The 17,366-nt window shown below is 43.2% G+C and overlaps 1 protein-coding gene across 9 annotated transcripts in view; it reads right to left on the bottom strand.

The window, feature by feature from the left end:
- Positions 1-11,779: 11,779 nt before the first annotated feature.
- SHROOM1 (shroom family member 1) overlaps positions 11,780-17,366 on the bottom strand; it is a 77,999-nt gene continuing 72,412 nt past the window's right edge. For 6 of the 9 annotated variants that reach the window (XM_005302834.4, XM_024107827.3, XM_065555915.1 and 3 more), the window contains one exon: positions 13,354-15,830. In XM_005302834.4, coding sequence (XP_005302891.2) covers positions 15,576-15,830 — 255 coding nt within the window. In that variant the 3' untranslated portion in view covers positions 13,354-15,575. Of the gene's footprint in view, positions 15,831-17,366 lie in introns of all 9 variants that reach the window. The other 3 variants (XM_065555919.1, XM_065555917.1, XM_065555918.1) reach the window with 1 other exon arrangement.

Raw genomic sequence — 17,366 nt, 5'->3', positions numbered from 1 at the left:
ATGCTCAATCCATGTTCATATTTTATATTGGAATCTATTATACTGTTTTTAAGAAAGTGTCCTTTCATGTTCTGCAGATAAAAAGCATACTTGCAGTAAGTGTTTCTTGGAACAACAAACTGTGGCTATATCTTTAGTGCAAAAAAAAGGAAAAGGGTGTGTGTGGTTTTTTACATCAACATAGCTGTCTTGATGTAAAATCCAAGTGGAGACAAAGCACCCCAAGTAGAGGCTATAGAGTTGATCTTGACTATCTACATCTAGGTAAAAGCTACCCATGCCTTGTCTCCACTAGGATTTTACATTGACTGAGCTAGTTCAGAGTAAAAAAAAAAAAATGCTTTATTTTTGCAGTGAAGACAAAGCCTGTGTGTCATTATTATAATTCATTTGGACCATGTTCAAGGGTGTGTTAAGCACCTTGCAAAACAAACAGGGAAGAGTTTGCAATCTATAAAATAGATGGGTGCGGCTGACCATTAACAAGTTTATATGGTGACTCAGTTCATGCCCACCTTCTTAGTAAACAATTTTTTAAAAAACATAATTACCCAGGCACTCGTTAGTGTTCCCCATACCATTTGACTTCCACAAGTGCAAACAATACTCAGAGGTAATAAGAATGAATCCATTGTAATTCTGTGGAAATGAATTCTAGTGAACTATAACTTGAATTCAAACCAATGGCTCTATTGTTCTGCATTTCTTTTTCATTTGCTACAGTTGTGATTGAAAAGGAGACATAGTATTTAATTCCCAACCAATCAGAAAGGCACATTTCTTGGCAATGATCAAGGTTATGTCAGTTTAATTCTTCTATTTGGGGACTGAATCTTGCCCTTTGAAGTTACAAGCAGATGGATTTTATAGCTCTCCATTATTTCAAATTACTCTGGGGTCAAATTTAACAACCCCTATTTAGGCAAAATCCCCAATGAACTCAATAGGAGTTTCACCTGAATGAATGACTGCGAGATTTGGTCCTTGATGCTTTAATAAATGCATCATTATACAGCACATACTACACAATAAGGGAAGGTGGGTAGCTGGCTATCCCCTAGTATCTGATGATACAATTAATTACATATTGATATCCTCACTGTAAATATAAATCAGAATCTAGCGTAACATTTTATAAACGTAGTCACATTGAGCTGATTTACCCAAATTCTACAAGATCTATAGTGCAACACCCACATCAGGTGAGTTAAAACTAGATTATGTTTTAGTTGAATTGTACTCAAGGTCAGAAAGAAGTAACATTTGGCCTATGTTGCTTAGTTTGTTCCCCGCCTCAACATAGATATTTCAGCCTTTTCCAAAGAATCCCAGTAGCTCAGAAAGTCAGTGCTCAGATAGGACACTGAGAGGTGCTATTATGAAAAAATAAAATAAACAAACCCAGAAGATAGAGAGCTCCACCCAATAGTAACTACCCAGAGTTAGACTAGACTTTGGCCTCCAAGACAAGCTGTGTGATAGCAACACAATGACATGCTCCCAGTGTCAGGTCCCTAATGACCTTTTGTGGGATGCTGAACATCCCTCTCAAAACCAGGATGGTTCTCTGTAAATCTCGAGAGCTTGCCTTGAAAAAGAACCTCTTAAGGAAGATTTTAGCTTCAGGCTAGTGATGAACTAGAAGAAATAGAGTCTCAGCTCTGGTATCATTTCACAAGGCATTTAGGCTAAACATTTTTTAAAGTGTCTCCCTTTAGGGTGTCTCCTTTTTTAAAAAAAAACACGCTGACCTTGAAACACACAAGGCCAGATTTGGAGAGTTGCTGGATCCCCCACATCTCTAGCTGGATTCAGTGGGAGCTGCAGGTGGGAACCCGGAAAGAGTGGACCCTTCTGAAAATGGTGACCTTAACCTGTCTGCCTTTGTTTCCCCATCGGTCAAATGGGGTAATCCCTGACTCACAAAGGCATTGAGGGAGGAGCGAGTACTTTTTAGTCAAATGCTAATCACTGTTATTGAACTATCTCTTTACCAAGTGCGTTTAGATACGGTACGGTACAAACATAACATGAGTAAGAACCTCCTCCCTGTCCTGCCCATTACTTGCTCTTCTCCTCTCCTTCCTGCTCTGCATACTGCCATCCTGGGACCTACATTCCCTTGCCTTCTGATTTACATATGAATCAAAGTAAAACTGCATCATGACAGTTATTGATGTTTCCAGTGATTTGTGCTAATGAAGAAATCTCCAAATTAAGATTGCACTAGCATGCCTTTGGCACTGATGCAGTTTAGGCACAAAGAGCATGTTGTTTGTTTAAGGGGGGGAAATAGAGCACGTGTTCTGTACCATACTGAGGAACATTCATTTGCTATTAGTTCATTAATGATAAAAAAAATCTGAGGCAAAATCCGAGTGCACCTTGTGTTGGGGGCTGCTGCAGAGACAGCATGTTAGTTAATGGTTGTACATCACTGGAAAATGCCATTATATAACGGCTGGGTATCATTATTCATCCCCAGCAGGGGGAGCTAGAGTCACGTGTTCCTCAAAATGATACCCATTACCCTTTAAAGGGCAGCAGTGCCTGGCTGCGAAGGGACCACAGTCCTTGGCGGGGTAACTGCAAATGTGGGGTTTTGAGTGTGGCATGAAATCTGAGGGAGGAAGGGAGCAAATCGTTGGGAGGTCTGGCAAATAAGTAAGCCTTCCATGACATCCTGGGGGATTCCTATCCCTTTCTCTCACTCCCTCTGTATGACCTTCCTGTCCTGGTCCTGGATGTGGGGGCAGTTAAGGTTGAAGTGGGCCCAGACCCACCACACATTTCTGGAAGGGTCCTCCCCACACTCATCCTGCCTGGTTTCCTCTACTTCCCTCTTCACACAACGATTCCTCTCAGCCTAAACTTCCATCCTGGCTCCCCAAACAGCAGAGGGGAGTAAAAAAACCAAGAAGACTGAGCAAGATTTCCGCCACCGGTGCTCTAAACCACCTCCCTTGTTGCTTTAATCAGTTACAGGTCAGCTATCAAACAGCAGTGAAAGCGTTTACAACAGTGACATTTTAAATGGTCATCACTAGACTTCAGCTTCTCCAGCCCCTTGAGACGAACGGGGGCAGCCCACAACATTCAGCTCTCTTGTTTCTGTCAGTCTGCAGACTCAGGCAGACTTCACTGCATTGATTTACACAGGCTAGAGACTTATGAAAGCCTGGATACTGGAACACAAGATGGCAACTTCTGGGGGGGAAAGCACTGCTTTGCTGAGCTACCACAAACCAGCCCACCAGTCAGTACCTGCCTGTACCCTGAATAGAGTAGGGATAAGCTTGGAGATGGGCAGTCCCTAAGATCAGTCCGTGCCTCTTGGACTGTACTGGAGCTACTCTCTGGCTGTGTGCAGTGTTCAGAGAGGTGACGTTAGCTGGGCAGAACACAGCGGTTTATGTTCCAGGGATGTGGGCCTGATTCTCCACTCCCTGGTGCTCCTGTAGTTACCTAAGCCTGTGCACAGTGAGTGTCAAATGCTACCAACTCAGGGGCTCAGTATGCAACCCCAGGGGAGGGGAGCTTTTACACTTCCTTAGTGCCCTCCAGATTCTGGGCTACTCTGGGGTCTGAAATGGCCCTGGGGCTGCACTCTGGGCTGCAAAGCAATGCTCAGGTCACTACAGGCTCACCTTCTGCCAGTCCCACCCCTGGCACTTCCCCTACATTGGGGCTTATGAGGGGGACAGCACAGTACAGTGGCCCTACACTGTGTGTGTGATGGGAGAAATTCTCCTTTGCCAGTTGCAGCTTCTATCCACTGCCAGAGGAGCATGCAGGGGATAGAATCTGTTGCTGGTGTTTTGCTCCCGAGCTGTAAATGACGACACAGGACCCTAGGCAGGGGAGAATCCGGTCCATAATCTTTAAACCAAAAGAGGCTAGAAAATTTGAGTGAAATCTTAGCTGCTGTAGGAAGAAACAAAACAGCAGAGACCCTGCACTAGTGATAGGGCACAGGAGGAGTCTATCTGTGGAAAGAAGTCTCACTGCCTCTCTGCTCAGACAATCCTGAAAGCTGTAAGATTCCCACCTACGGTTTATAAGAGACAGAACTAAAGGCTTAATATTCAAAATGGATCCATCTAAGGTTTTCCTATGCAGACACGTTTTATAGAACAGCACATTGTATTTCTAGCCCGGTGCTTGAGGGAGAGATTTTAGGCATTGCTTTTAAAAATATAATCAAACAAAGAAGGTTTTAGTGGCAATAAAGCACAGATGAAATTAAACTTCAACCAGCATGTGATCAGCTTTGGCCCATAGGTGTTTCATGTTACTAGTTTAGCTTCCTAGGCCTGGTTTTGTTTGTACAAGTCTGAGATGTTTTTTCCCCCTAAGGAGCTACTTGTTTTGACAACAATAACACAGGGCCTATACACTAGCATAGGCTCTTAGGCCCTTCTATAAGGCTCAGGAGACCACTGGCACCAAGGTTCCTAGCAGGGAGGGAAATGGTGCTGAAGCTACTGTACCCGGGAGGTTCCACATCACAACCAAGCGCATCACCTAGTCTCACATCAGGATACTAACAGGGTAGAAGCGGAAGCCAGTAGATTCCAACTTTAGCCCAGCACTAATCTTTACTCTGTCCTCCACGCCCTCACCCATCCCATCATACAGACCACCTTCTCCCCCCTGACCCCCCGCTTTCTGCTGTATGGAAAACAGTGACCCTTTCCTATGGTCCACTGCAACCATCATGCGATGTGTCAGAAACCACAGCCCACCCCTACCTAACCTCAACATAACAGGCAGGGTCTTCTCCTACCATAACCTCCCCCCCCACACACACACACACTCTCCTCATTCATACCAGAGACCTCTCCTTCCTCCCATTCACTCATTTTCTACAAGTGACAGTACCCATATGGAGACTAGAGGAGAAAATATAACCCAAAGGTATAAGTCACACAAGCATTTCCCTATGGGGAAATGACTTTGGGGCTAATGCTATCTAGCTTTGATACTTAGATGACCCCCATTACTGGGGTATTTGAGCACCTCTCAATCATTAATGTATTTAGCCTCATGTAACCCTGTGAGGTGGAAAAGTGCTATTATCTCTATTATACAGCTCGGGAACTGGAGCCCAGAAAAGTTAAGTGACTTGCCCATGGACACATAGAAAGTCTGTGGCAAAGCAGGGAATTGAAGCCCTGTCTCTTGAGTCTCAGCCTAGCACCCCCAACCTTCCACTGACAGGTGTTGAGCATTTCCTGGGATTTACCTCCCATTGACCTGAGGGCACACAGGTCTGAGCCACAGAAAAATGATCATATGAGAAACTAACTGCCTTCTGCTCTCAGGATCATGACTTGTTAGTCCCCATCATTGTTAACACCCTCTGTCTGCCTTTATAGGCAGCTCTGAATTCCTCTAGCAATAACCTTCCTTTCTGGATTTTGCTCTTTTTATGAGAAGAGTTACTTGCTGTATAGAAAAGCTACCCAGCAGCTTCACTAGGGTCTTTAGAAGCAACTTTACCCTATTGGAATTCATTTAAAGAGATTTTTCATCAGAGTCTCCTCATCCTGTTTAATTTGGCACCTGCAGTATCTTTCCTTCTGCTAGCTGACTTGAGAGACAGCCATATCTAAGAGCTAGCAATGTCTGTGCCTTATCAAGCTTTACACAAAGCACAGATTTAAAGGGCCTGCATCACTAATAATGCTGTGATGGGCACATGTAAGTGAAGTTACTTTGTGTCCAAGAGGAAGGCTATAGCCATACTAATTTGTGTTGTGATTCTTAGTAGATTCCACAAGCCAGACCAGGTCAGATCTGGAATGGGAACCCTTTGAAGGTGTCAGCCTCTCCCCAGTCAGGGTTTTGAGGCATATTGGCAAGAGTGGGGGAGAGTTTGCACTGCCATAGTCCAGGCTGTACTTGTTCTGCTGTCAGAGGACTTGAATCCCCAGGGCTATTAGCCTGATCCCTTTCATTTCACGAAGTTCAGCGTTGTAATTATTACTGTGATGAAGAAATGTACTGATTTTAGATTAGAACATTAAGGTGCCCTTGAACCAGACAAACTAGATACCCCCTGTTAATACCAGCATTATGTTAGTAAATCCTTTTCCTGTGAGCAGAAAAGAGCTCTGTGTGTGCATGTGTGTGAGCAGGAGAATGCGTACATGTAGTATTAAGGGAATGCTGCACGTCAGCTGCTTTCCCTGCCTGAGACAGCTACCCAAAACATGACTGTCTGGAAGGCTCAGCATTCCCTCCCTGCTCCTTTTGTCCCACTCCCCTCTTATATTAAAAAAATAAAAGTCTCTGGCTTGTCTAAGAACATAGCTGAGATTGGATCCGGTCCAGGAAGTTAGTGTACGAACATAATGAAGAATCCATTCAGCTTTGCTGTGGTAACTCATGTATTTATGTATTTAAACCACGCCGGCTTTCTAGTTCTTGAGAATAAACAGTCAACAAAAGAGAATCAAAATGTTATGTGACTCGAGCTCAAGTCTGAGCTAGACTGTGGACTCGCTAGAGATACGGGGCCAAGCCCTGGACTTCAGATCCCAGCTCAACCTCCCCAGTTTGGATGAGTGCTTTGATCAGGCTCAGGCCCATAGTGAGGATTGCCTCTTAGGGCCCAACCCTGAGAGGAGCTGAGTGGCCTCACTTTGCATTGACTTCAGTGGAAGACGACAGTGCTCAGCATTCAGCAGGAGGTTCTCAGCATTTCAGAGGATTGGGCCCTTGCTCTGTAGCCAGAGCACCCACGAGATCTGTCTGTGTGGCTTGTGTCTGCATTTTGCTCAAGCTGCCTTATGCATCAGGGTGCCACTTCTGAGCATAGTAACAAGGGATCTGCTCTCCTCATGGCTTTTCAGTCCCGGAGTAGCTGGAACAACATGAGGAGACCAGCTTGCATGATATTTTGTCCCATACATAGCACCCCAAAGAGTGTGCAGGGTGTAGCCTGTAGAGAAAACACTCACAATTGTTGTAGAGTTACCAAGACATTCGGGTTCCTGTGGAACTCAAATGAACAATCCTGGTATGTAATGCGCTGTGTGGAGGGGGTGGGGGATATGGGATGCTATCATTCACTCTTTAAATGACAAAGCTATTACCCTATTTCTTCTTAGTGAAGCAGGTGGTCTCAGCATGGCCACTCCCTCAATAGTTACCAGTACAATGGTGATGCAGAAACAGAGCAATATGTGCAAGCGTCCAAGATTAGTGCTACATAATATTTTGTTATGGGTTCCTCACCCCTCCCACATGCTTTTCCTTGGGTAGTTTCTTCCAGTCCCTGCAAGCCCTGGTGTGTGTATCATTAGCAGCCATATACCAGATTCCTGCTTAGATAACCTAATGATGGGGAGTGCATTATAAATACATAGAATAGCAAGACTCATTTGCCTCCCAAGGACATTGACTCAAAGCATTTGATCACCACTTAACCCGACCACCAGCCCCATCCTTTTTGTCTTGACCAGCAAATGAGACTCACCTCCAGAGCAGGAAGCAGCATCCATCTTGGCCAGTGAAATGGAAGCTGGTGCCATTTTCCACATCCCAGCGGGAGTTACCATGGGACAGGGAAAGGGGAAGTGATGAACTAGAGGATGTTCTTGAAGTGGTATCTTCTATGAGGTAGCTTGGGATAGGGAGAAGTCATGGCCAGAAAGCTTGTTAGAAAACCCCCTCACATTAATATTTGTGAAAGAGAAGCCTTGTTATTCTCTAAACCAAGCCTATAATTCACACAGTATTTTAGTACATGGCTTCAGCCACAGATGGGCTCAGCTTCAGGGGGCTTGTGACATTTTAGCTGTCTCTGTTACAATGACAAGTCAGATGCATTCAGGGGCAAACGGTAAAGTTCAGTTGTTGCTTCTTGAGTGGTTTTTGGGATGCCTCTGGTGCTAACCCAAGAGGTTGTATGACTCCCAACTGCCTGTTCAGTCTTTCATGTCTAATATGTGGGCTGGGCTCCCTTCTGGGCACGGAGAACTAGTTGTGCGATACGTGGCTCTGCTCTTGGCTTAGAATTCATTTACATTCAGAATGTTGCTATGAGTTCCCAAAGCAAAGGGCATCATTGCACTTAATAATTACTGTAGAACCTCATTAATTCACGCCAGTGCCTAGGCCTGGGAGACCCATTGCAGATCCTGCAAGGAACTCTAGACAGACAGACGACTGAAACTGTCTTAAGTGGGGCTCCAGGCAATGAGGCTTGGCCAAAAGGAGTTCATTGCTGCCTTTGTGCGTCCAGGCTTGATCTAGCACCCACTGAAGTCAACTGAAAGATTCCCAGTCACTTCAATAGGTCTGAATTCAGCTCCTAAGTGAACATTTTTTTTTTTTTAGAATTCCCGTATTTATTCCCATGCCACCAGCATAACCCTGACTCCCATCGCTAGGCTCATGCCGATACAGTGATGGTTCTATCCTGCAGTGGTCACTAACACTCCTTGCCCTCCCTCCCACCCAACTTGCTCTCCTAAGGAGAGGAGGCTTTTCCCACCTAACGTTATGCCTGCCTTTCCTCCTCCTCCCCTCTAATCACTCTCTGCCACCAGTACTTTGTATCCCACTTGCTTTAGCTGTAATTAGTTCCTGCCCACTATGCTAGTACCTATTATGTTTATTTTATGCAAGTAATGAAACCTTATTAAGGCACGCTCTCACTACAGAGCACTACTAACAACTCTTTCCTGGGCAGAAGCCACTCTTTTTTGGGGGGTTTTGTGGGAAAAATCAGGCCTGCAGATTAATCAAGTGAGAGGTAGCAGGCTTCAGCTGGAGTTTGATTATTCTGTCACTTTGTGAGTTCTGTAGGACTGCATTGGGGATTTGCTGTAGTGCCTTGCTCAGCCCCTCTGGCAGCGAGTGGATTCATTCTTGACATTTTTCCCTATCTAACTTCCTCTTTGGGTAAGAAGCAGTCCAACAGGTATAGCAGTGGTGAGGTGCCAATACCCTGCAACTCTGCAAACCAGTAATTTTCCAGTGCTTTGAACAGGAGTTGGAATGAAGATCAGAGGCACTGGGGCTTCCTTAATCTACTTGGCAGAGGGAAAGTCACTATCTTTGCTGAAGAAGAAGAAAATGCATGTGAAGCAATCCATGGCCGCCACCCAAATTAGAGGTTACAAGTGGAAGGTTATCATATGTGGTAACACTACTAGGAATGTATGGGGGAGGTGTATTTATTTGCACTGCACCGAGCTTTAGTTGTGTGCTGGTTTTGGGCAGAACGCCTACTGACTTCAGGGGAAAGACTTGCACAATCGGGACCATATTCAGCATCTACAGCTTCAGAGAACTGTTGGACTCTGAAAGCAGCAATGCTGGGTCCTTTTATGACATTGGAAGCAGGAAGAAACAGCTTTTACCTAAGCAGAGCCAGAGTGAAAAGGATGGATTTAGATGGAAACACTGGAGGGTCACAGTTTTCACAGTAAAAGGCTTCCTTACTTAGAGATAACTGTTACCTCGCACAGGTAATGCTTGTGAACAAATGAGAGGCTGTGGACTGCCATTGGGTCAATGGGTGGGGAGAGCGGGAGAGAACCTTTTCTACCTCTTCTGAAAATGTCTATTTTCAACCTCCTTCCCCTTTGTTGGTTGTGGAGACTTTCTTGATACATATCGGTACTCTCCATACCTTAGAAGACCAAGGCCAGTGAGACTCAGGGGCATACCACTGTTGGGAATGAGGTGGTATTTGTATTCATCTTGTCGACTTGAAAGGCAAAGCATGGTGAGTGCTAGCAGCTGATTGCTCTTTGTGGGAAGGTTAATAGGCCTTTACACCACTGTTGGAATTATTCAGGGCTGGGCCCAGCAGGTTTTAAAAAAGAATCCCTGTAACTCTCAAAGTCAGACTAAACGTATATCCCCAGCTGTACCCCTAACCCTAACTTTAAAGCAGAACACCCCAGCCCATAGTGGGAATTTTAGATGTACAAGGAATACAGGACTAGCCTCATATGTGCAGCCTGAACTACACCACCGCTATCATGGGGCTTAGGGTACTAATCTAAGAACAACTGACCTCCACACCTGCTAATGCTCCTCAGAGGCGGTTTCCCCTTTGTCTACTTAGAAGTTGTTTTCATATTTCATCAACTCTTGCACTTTTACACTTTCCTGAGACCTAGACAGAGACATGACAGAGGAATTAGGAGAAATAAAAATAGCACATACATGGCACTGTAACTACCTTTTAGACAGCAGATTAGTTGTGGTGTTTGTTCATTAAGGCCTTGTCATGTCAAAAAGTTTGGTAGTTCTAAAGATAGGTCTATCAAGCATTATGTGCAAATACCAAAATATTAAGAGTGAGTGAGAATTTGCCTAGTACCCAAACCAACTGCATTTCTGCTGTGAAAGACCAGAAGGATACCCTTTTAATTTCTGTTAGTTTTAAAGCTACATCATTGCCTTAGGATGCCTTGGGAGGGATTGATTGAGCTGTTATTTATATCAAGCAAGTTCCACCTTTTAATATCAAGCAGACAGTTTACATCTCATAAACAGCCCTCTACAGTTATATTCTTGGACTGGGAAAGGGACTATATGTTTGATTTCAATTCAACAGAGAGATAACCCGTGTGGTAGCATTGCCAATTGACAGGCAAGGCATTGTTCTTCACCACTTCCAGTGGTTTAAAACTTGTATTCATTCTAATAAAGTTAAACTTGAACTACAGTGGTCATCCAGGCAAACATCTCTGTAAAAGGAGTAGCTGTGAGGGGAAAAAAAGCATTGCGCCTTCAAATCGAACTTCCTGATATATATTCATACAAACAAACCTATTGATTTAACAAGAACATACGTAATGATCTTTTAGAACTGTCCATTCCTTGAACATTTAATTTGTAGGTGTTTTTTAAAGTCCACTTCTGAAGGGGGACTGTCATGTTAAATCTTTAGATAGTAAAAAGTTTCTTTGGGTTATTAATAATACCTTAGATTAATGAGACCCAGGCCCGGATCCTGCAAATGCTCATGCATGTGTTTAACTTTGAGTAGTCCCACTGAGTTAATGTACATAACTGTGTGCAGAATTGGAGCCTAATTTACTTATTACCATTTCTACTGTTTATTTTGTGTACTTCCTTCATCCTAGACAGTGAAACTAGCCTAAAGAGTTAATTTCAGTCTCATGTTCTGATTCCAGGGCTATAGTACCTGAGTTGCAAACAGCGTAAGAGAAATGTTTCAATCCAAACCCAAAACTGATTTAGTTGGAATTTTAAAATATTTACAATATTTGTATTAGTACTTAGATTTGTTTTTAACGAACCTAAATGTGTGGCTTGAATCACCTGACAGTGGGGAGATGGAGATTTTTAAGGTACCTTGAACTTCATGTTGTTGGTAAATTATACGCTCATTTTGAAATGCTGTTCAGGAGAGGTGATTTAACCTTGAAGGGTCTAGTTTTCCTCACATACTGGCCTCATCCTGGTGGAACTCCATTGACTTAAGTGGAGTTACCTCTGATTGTGTGAGAGGAGAATCAGGACCAAAATGCTTTTGAAAATAATCAGCATCTGATGTATTTTCTGCTATGTCTGTCACATTATCTATTGCACTGAAATACTCTTGTATGAAGACCTTCTGTCTGTCTAGAATCTGACATGAAAAGCAGCATCAGAGAGGAAGGCATTTTCTCATTGATGCCTATTTTTCCATTGTATAAAGATGTACATACAATAATATACAAGGATCTTTGTGAATGATGATGGGTGTTTGCTACTGACAGGTAATGAAATAATAATGAAGCAGATGGTTGGAAAGAAATGTGTTATTTCTCTGTCCATAGTTCTATATTTCAACATAACCAACATTCCAAAGCACTAACATGGCTTAATAAATGTTTAAATACATAGAAATATCATCTGCATTTAATTTACACTAACCCAGTTTTTGGGAAGGGGGAGGAAAGAAACATTTAAAAATGCCACAGTCAGTTTTGATAAATTGTGCTAAAATATTCAGTTGAAATGCATAACATCTCTTTAAAAAATTCATATGGAGTCTAAAACAAACTACTGACTTTTCAAATTCTGCTCATACCAGTATTGAGTTCACTAAAATTAGTCCCATGACTAAGGCAGACACAGTTTGGACTGGACATAAGACCAGAATAGTATTTTGGGGGCAGATTGTACTACTTGCCATGTCAACAGCTTTCACAATTTTATCACAAGTCTCATGCTACTTGGTGGTTTTCTTCAAGCCCCAGCTCTTGGAATCCTGTGAAGATGTGAGAATCTGCTTTCATTTAAAAAAAAAAAAAGGTCTGGGGGTGGGGTTACAAAGAAAAATGATTGCAGATGAAAGTTTGAAAATGTGGCTTGAGTGTATCCTAATACTAAAGTATGCAAATTAAAAAAAAACACAAAATTATTACCAATTAGAACATGATTTTAAGCCAGTTTCATGACTGGGGAGAGCCTGATGCATTATTTTTGAATGCTTGGCATTGGCAATATTGCACTTGGCTCCTCATGCAAAGGAGGCCCTCATGTGGACGGGGCTTTGTGGATTGCTAGGATGGGCTCCATTCCCAATTCTGCAAGAGATCCATTGCAAAGTCCATAAAGCCTGAAGCTTTCACAGTTTTCTGCTAAGCCCCTTCTCTGCTGTGGAACACTCCTTTAGAAGATCGCAGGGGAAGAGCTCCAGGAAGATGGGCAGTAGTAACCTTTTGTACAGATGGCTCTGGCCTCCAGTGGATTCCCATCACTCCATGTAGGTCATCTGGAGCTGAGCCACTGACTGTTCTGTGGGGGAGGCTCAAAATCCGCCCCAGCTCCCATGTTGGAAGTATGAGTAAAACTCCTCAGGGGTCCTCACTGACCTTTCCTTGCCCCCGGCCCTCTCCTGGTTGTGGGTGTTTCTGTAAGATGGGGACATCGAGCTCTCTTGACTGTTAAATAAATATTTCTGTTATAAACTTTAAGTTATTTGGTTTCAACTCACTGCTGTCTGCTTCCTAAGCCAAGCAGTTCTGTGCCTTATACCAAATACATGTAAAAGACAGGCAGCACACAGTACGTGAGTCACAGACTTTCAACAATTGAAGGCAAGGCTTATAGCAGCAAAGGCTCTTCGTAGCATCACTGACAGGGTATTTTTCGCTCTGTGTTGTGAAACCTGCATGTGAGCTGAGCTTTAGAAGCAATTCCCTCTGAAAAAACGTGAGCGTCAAAGCTCTACAGCCAGAGTCCAGTGCCTCTTTGAGCACAATTTCACTGGTGTCTGGGCTGTATCGAACCATGGTTCCGTTTATTGTACAGCTGCATAGTAAGTAACCAGACATCCTCCACATTCAGCAAGTCATGTGACAAGGCAAGAACTGAAAAATAATGAGAACATGTCTTTTTAATTACTCATCTCACCTCCGAGTCTGGAGGACTTTTGTTCAAGATGAGCCAAGAGGAATAGAGTTTTTTACTGATATCAATTATACAAAATAAAGATTAACCTTTTCCGTACTGCTAACAAAGGCATGGGGGGGGGGGGGGGGCGGGGACGTGGACAGGAGGAATCACCTTGTTTGCAGGGCTATCCCACATAATTTGTGCTTAGTATGCCCTTACTGAAGTGCCAACATAGAAGAATGCCACCACACTGCAGCTGATCCCAGAAAAGCAGATAAAGCTGGAGCAAATCAGGAAAGGGGGATGGGTGGGAGGGTCTTTGGGGCAGTGTAATATGGAGATCAGAAATCAGACCCTCTAGGAGTGGGAACTTGCTACAGGGGGTATCTTGTTCTCATGCTTTAGTAACCTCCGCTGGCAGATATGAGAGTTGGCCAGTCCCAGAGAGCCACCTCCACGTGTGATTGAGTGAAGTATTTAATGGTAGAGAGCAGTATATATAAGTGGAGAGGGAAACCTCAAAGCTCTGAAGGAAAAAAAAACCACAATATTTGGTAGGGGGGGAAAGGATGATAATTAATAGTGAGTTTTATTTGCAACATGGTTCTATGAACACTGGCTGTTGCGCGTCTGAAAGTTCCATGAGCATCAACCATGAAAACTTTCTATGCCACATCAGACCCAAGGAGCTTTCCTTTCTGATGCAGGGGATAAAACTGTCTCCTTTTCTCAGTATAACAAATGTTGGTGACTTCTGTCACTTGTGAAAATATCAAGACCTGCCTTCTCCTCTTGCCCAGATCTGGAAGAAGCTCCAGTTAGATTCTCATTCGATGTTCAGGGAACCTACAGCTGATACACCTAGTGGTAAAGGAGTATTAAATGAAACAATTTCAATACAGTAATATCACTTGAAAGACCTTCAATACACATTATTTTAAAAGGACATTGTCAACAGGGCCGGCTCCAGGCACGAGCCTAGCAAGCAGGTGCGTGGGGCAGCCAATGAAGAGGGGGACGGCATGTCCGGCTGTTTGGTGGCAGGGCTGTCACTCCCTCTCGGAGCGAAGGACCTGCTGCCGAATTGCCATCGTAGAATGAAGTGGCGGTAGAGCTGCCGGTGGTTGCGATCACGGCTTTTTTTTTTTTTTCTGCTTGGGGCGGCAAAAATGCTAGAGCCGGCCCTGATTGTCAAGGAATTTTCCCATCTTTTAAAGTCTTTTTTTTTTTTTTTTTTTTTTAACTCATGGTTTACAAAAACTCTTCAAAATTCACCCACTTTGTATCACAGCACAGTGGTTTTTCATGGCAGGGTCCATAATAATGCTGGGTGACTGGCACTAAGTGAAGAAAAACAAACAAGCCGTGTAGCAATAATTTGAAAAATAGTCCCCTAGAAAGCATTGCGTGGACTTTGTAGATAGCTAGGATAGATGCAATTTTTGGATTTACCATCTTTGAGAGCATCCCTTTATGTCAACTTCACCACTAAATACTTCTCTGTGGCCTGCGGGAACCCATGCCCACAGCTCTTCCTGCGGCCCTCATGAGTTTTCTGTTGAACATCTCACCCAGATTCAGATGGAATAGCCATTGCATTCTACAGCTGCAGAGTCACAAAAGGCCATGGGAATTATTGCTGATGAAAAGAGCTCAGTGTTATTCCCGTGACAATATTACATGTCACTCCTAGGTATTAACTGGGGACAGCTATCATTACACTGTCAGAGGAGTTTCACTAAGTGGCCCATGGCATTGTGCTTTGGAGTTGTTTATCCTCTGTTTAATTCACAATTCAAACACCCACATCATTTCTTATTTTGAATATTCAACCCACCCACAAAGAGAAAATATTTTTATGATTCTTTTATTGAGATGATGTCAGTCTGGAAACAGACGGGCAGATGACAGGGAGAAGGGAAAATGTCAAATTAATAAGGGTGACATGTCTCATCAGTCATTTTCAAGATGCAATCTGCTACATGCTGTAAGATTTTGTCATTCAGCTCATCCAAAGAGAAAAACCCTTCCAACATGTCCCTAGACCATCTAAGCACTTATCAACACTGTGACACGAATAGGAATTCATCAAACTGATCCATGTTCATGTCTTAGCAGCAATGCAGTGAATATGTGCGGAGTTCCAACACAATGCCCAATTCCTCCATTCCTGAAAGCGGGTGGCCCGTTGCTGTGCATCAGAGCAGGATGCTCTTCTCTAGGCTCTCCAGCTGCTCCTCGAGAAATTTAATCTGCTCCTCAAGGTCTTTCTGTTCAATCAGTAAAGAGGTCTTCACTTGAACAAAGTGTTTGTAGTCCTGGAGTTGCTTGTCAGTCAGGTATTTGGAAAGGATACCAGAAACCACTCTTTCCCTGCGATCCAGGTTTTCTTTCAGATCTTTTGCATCTTCCCGCTGTCTAGACAGGAGGTTGTGCCGCTCATTTAATGATTGCTAGTAGGGAAAAAGCAAAAGCAGCATACACCATGAAAACCAATAATTTCTGACAGACTCTAGATCTTCATTCAGGAGCCACAGTGTATTAAACTTAATTACTTCCCCTTGTGGCTTTAGATTCTGGATGGCTTCTCCTAGACTGAAGTACTTTCCCTTGTGGCTTGCAAGGTAAAGGTGGCTGGTAATTCCCATCAAGATTCACTTCTTTCATGTTGTCCACAGGAAGCAAGTCAAAGGTAGTAATAATAATATATTTAAAATCCTAATCATCTCAGTATGTCCTGTCTACCCTGCATCTGTCTTGCGTAGATTGCAAAACCTTTAGGGCATAAAGTGTTTTTATTTGTGGCCTGAACAGAGCCAAACATAGTGTCAGTGCATAACAAATTAGTATTACTAATAATACATTAGTAATATAAAAGAATAAACTATAACTATTAGTGTACCTGGAAGAGAGTAACCTGCTAAACAAGAGTAGTTACTAAGCGAGGGTGGCTTTTAAAACAGTTTATATTAATTTGCTTAAGCCTGGCCTACATTAGGGAATTTTAACATTTCCCATCACTGCTAACCCTAGTTTAGCTGGACTGGTTTTAGTAAGGTTAGCAATGTGGGAAGTTCTCAGTTTTCAGCACCATATCAATTAAACCTGCTCAGAACAAGTCTAATCAACTCCATGCTAAACAGGGCTGTTTGAGCCTGAGAGGTGAGGCTCCCAATGTTGCTAAAGCTTGTGCAGCTGAATGATTGGAGATTTTTGTCAAAATTCCATAATATAGACAAGGCTTTAGAGCTCTTTATCCAAAGTCCTGAGTAAAGTACCCTAACTAATGTGAAGAGCTCTCAGTCTAGCTGGTTTAGGGGAACTACCCCACTAGAAATTAACTGTTCGCTGGGAACATCTACAACCAGTTCAGCTAACAGCTTAAATGTGCTTTGGCTGAAGAGTAGAGGCCAGGCGTCGCCTTGTTTTAAACCGTGTTAGCCAAAACCAGTTTAAAATATTGTCTAAAACCACTTTTGCTACCATGAGCTCAACTCCAGGGCAGACTGCTCCTGAATCTCCAGGAGGCATCACATGGTAAGATTCTGGTGGTGAGTTTCTGAATTTGGATTGATTATATGCATTTGATAACGTAAAGGAAAACAATCCACAAGAATACAAAGCTCTGCAGAAAAGGAGCAGCGCTGCTCATGGGGTTAAGATCACAGAGGAATTCTGTCCTCAACTTGTTCCTCATTTGGGAATCAGCAATGTGGGTGGTATTGTGGAAAGGGGCATGTCTTATATAACAAGGACAGCAGAAAAAAGAATCATTCTTAGGACATAATGGCTTTGTCTACGCTATGAAAAAAAGCAGTGTTCCTAACTCGAGTTAGCTAACTTAAGTTAAATTCCTATTGAAGACAAGGTAATTTGTGGCGTTCACATGAGTTAGAAGGTTGAGTTAAAGACTTTGGGGGATTTCACCTCCAGTTAGGAACACACTTTTCCCCCCCCAGTGAAGACAAGGCCATTGTGTTAAATAGGCT

This window comes from Chrysemys picta, chromosome 8 (assembly GCF_011386835.1).
Source record: "Chrysemys picta bellii isolate R12L10 chromosome 8, ASM1138683v2, whole genome shotgun sequence".
In the NCBI taxonomy this organism is placed as follows: Eukaryota; Metazoa; Chordata; order Testudines; family Emydidae; genus Chrysemys; species Chrysemys picta.
This window is presented reverse-complemented; position numbering and strand designations above follow the sequence as displayed.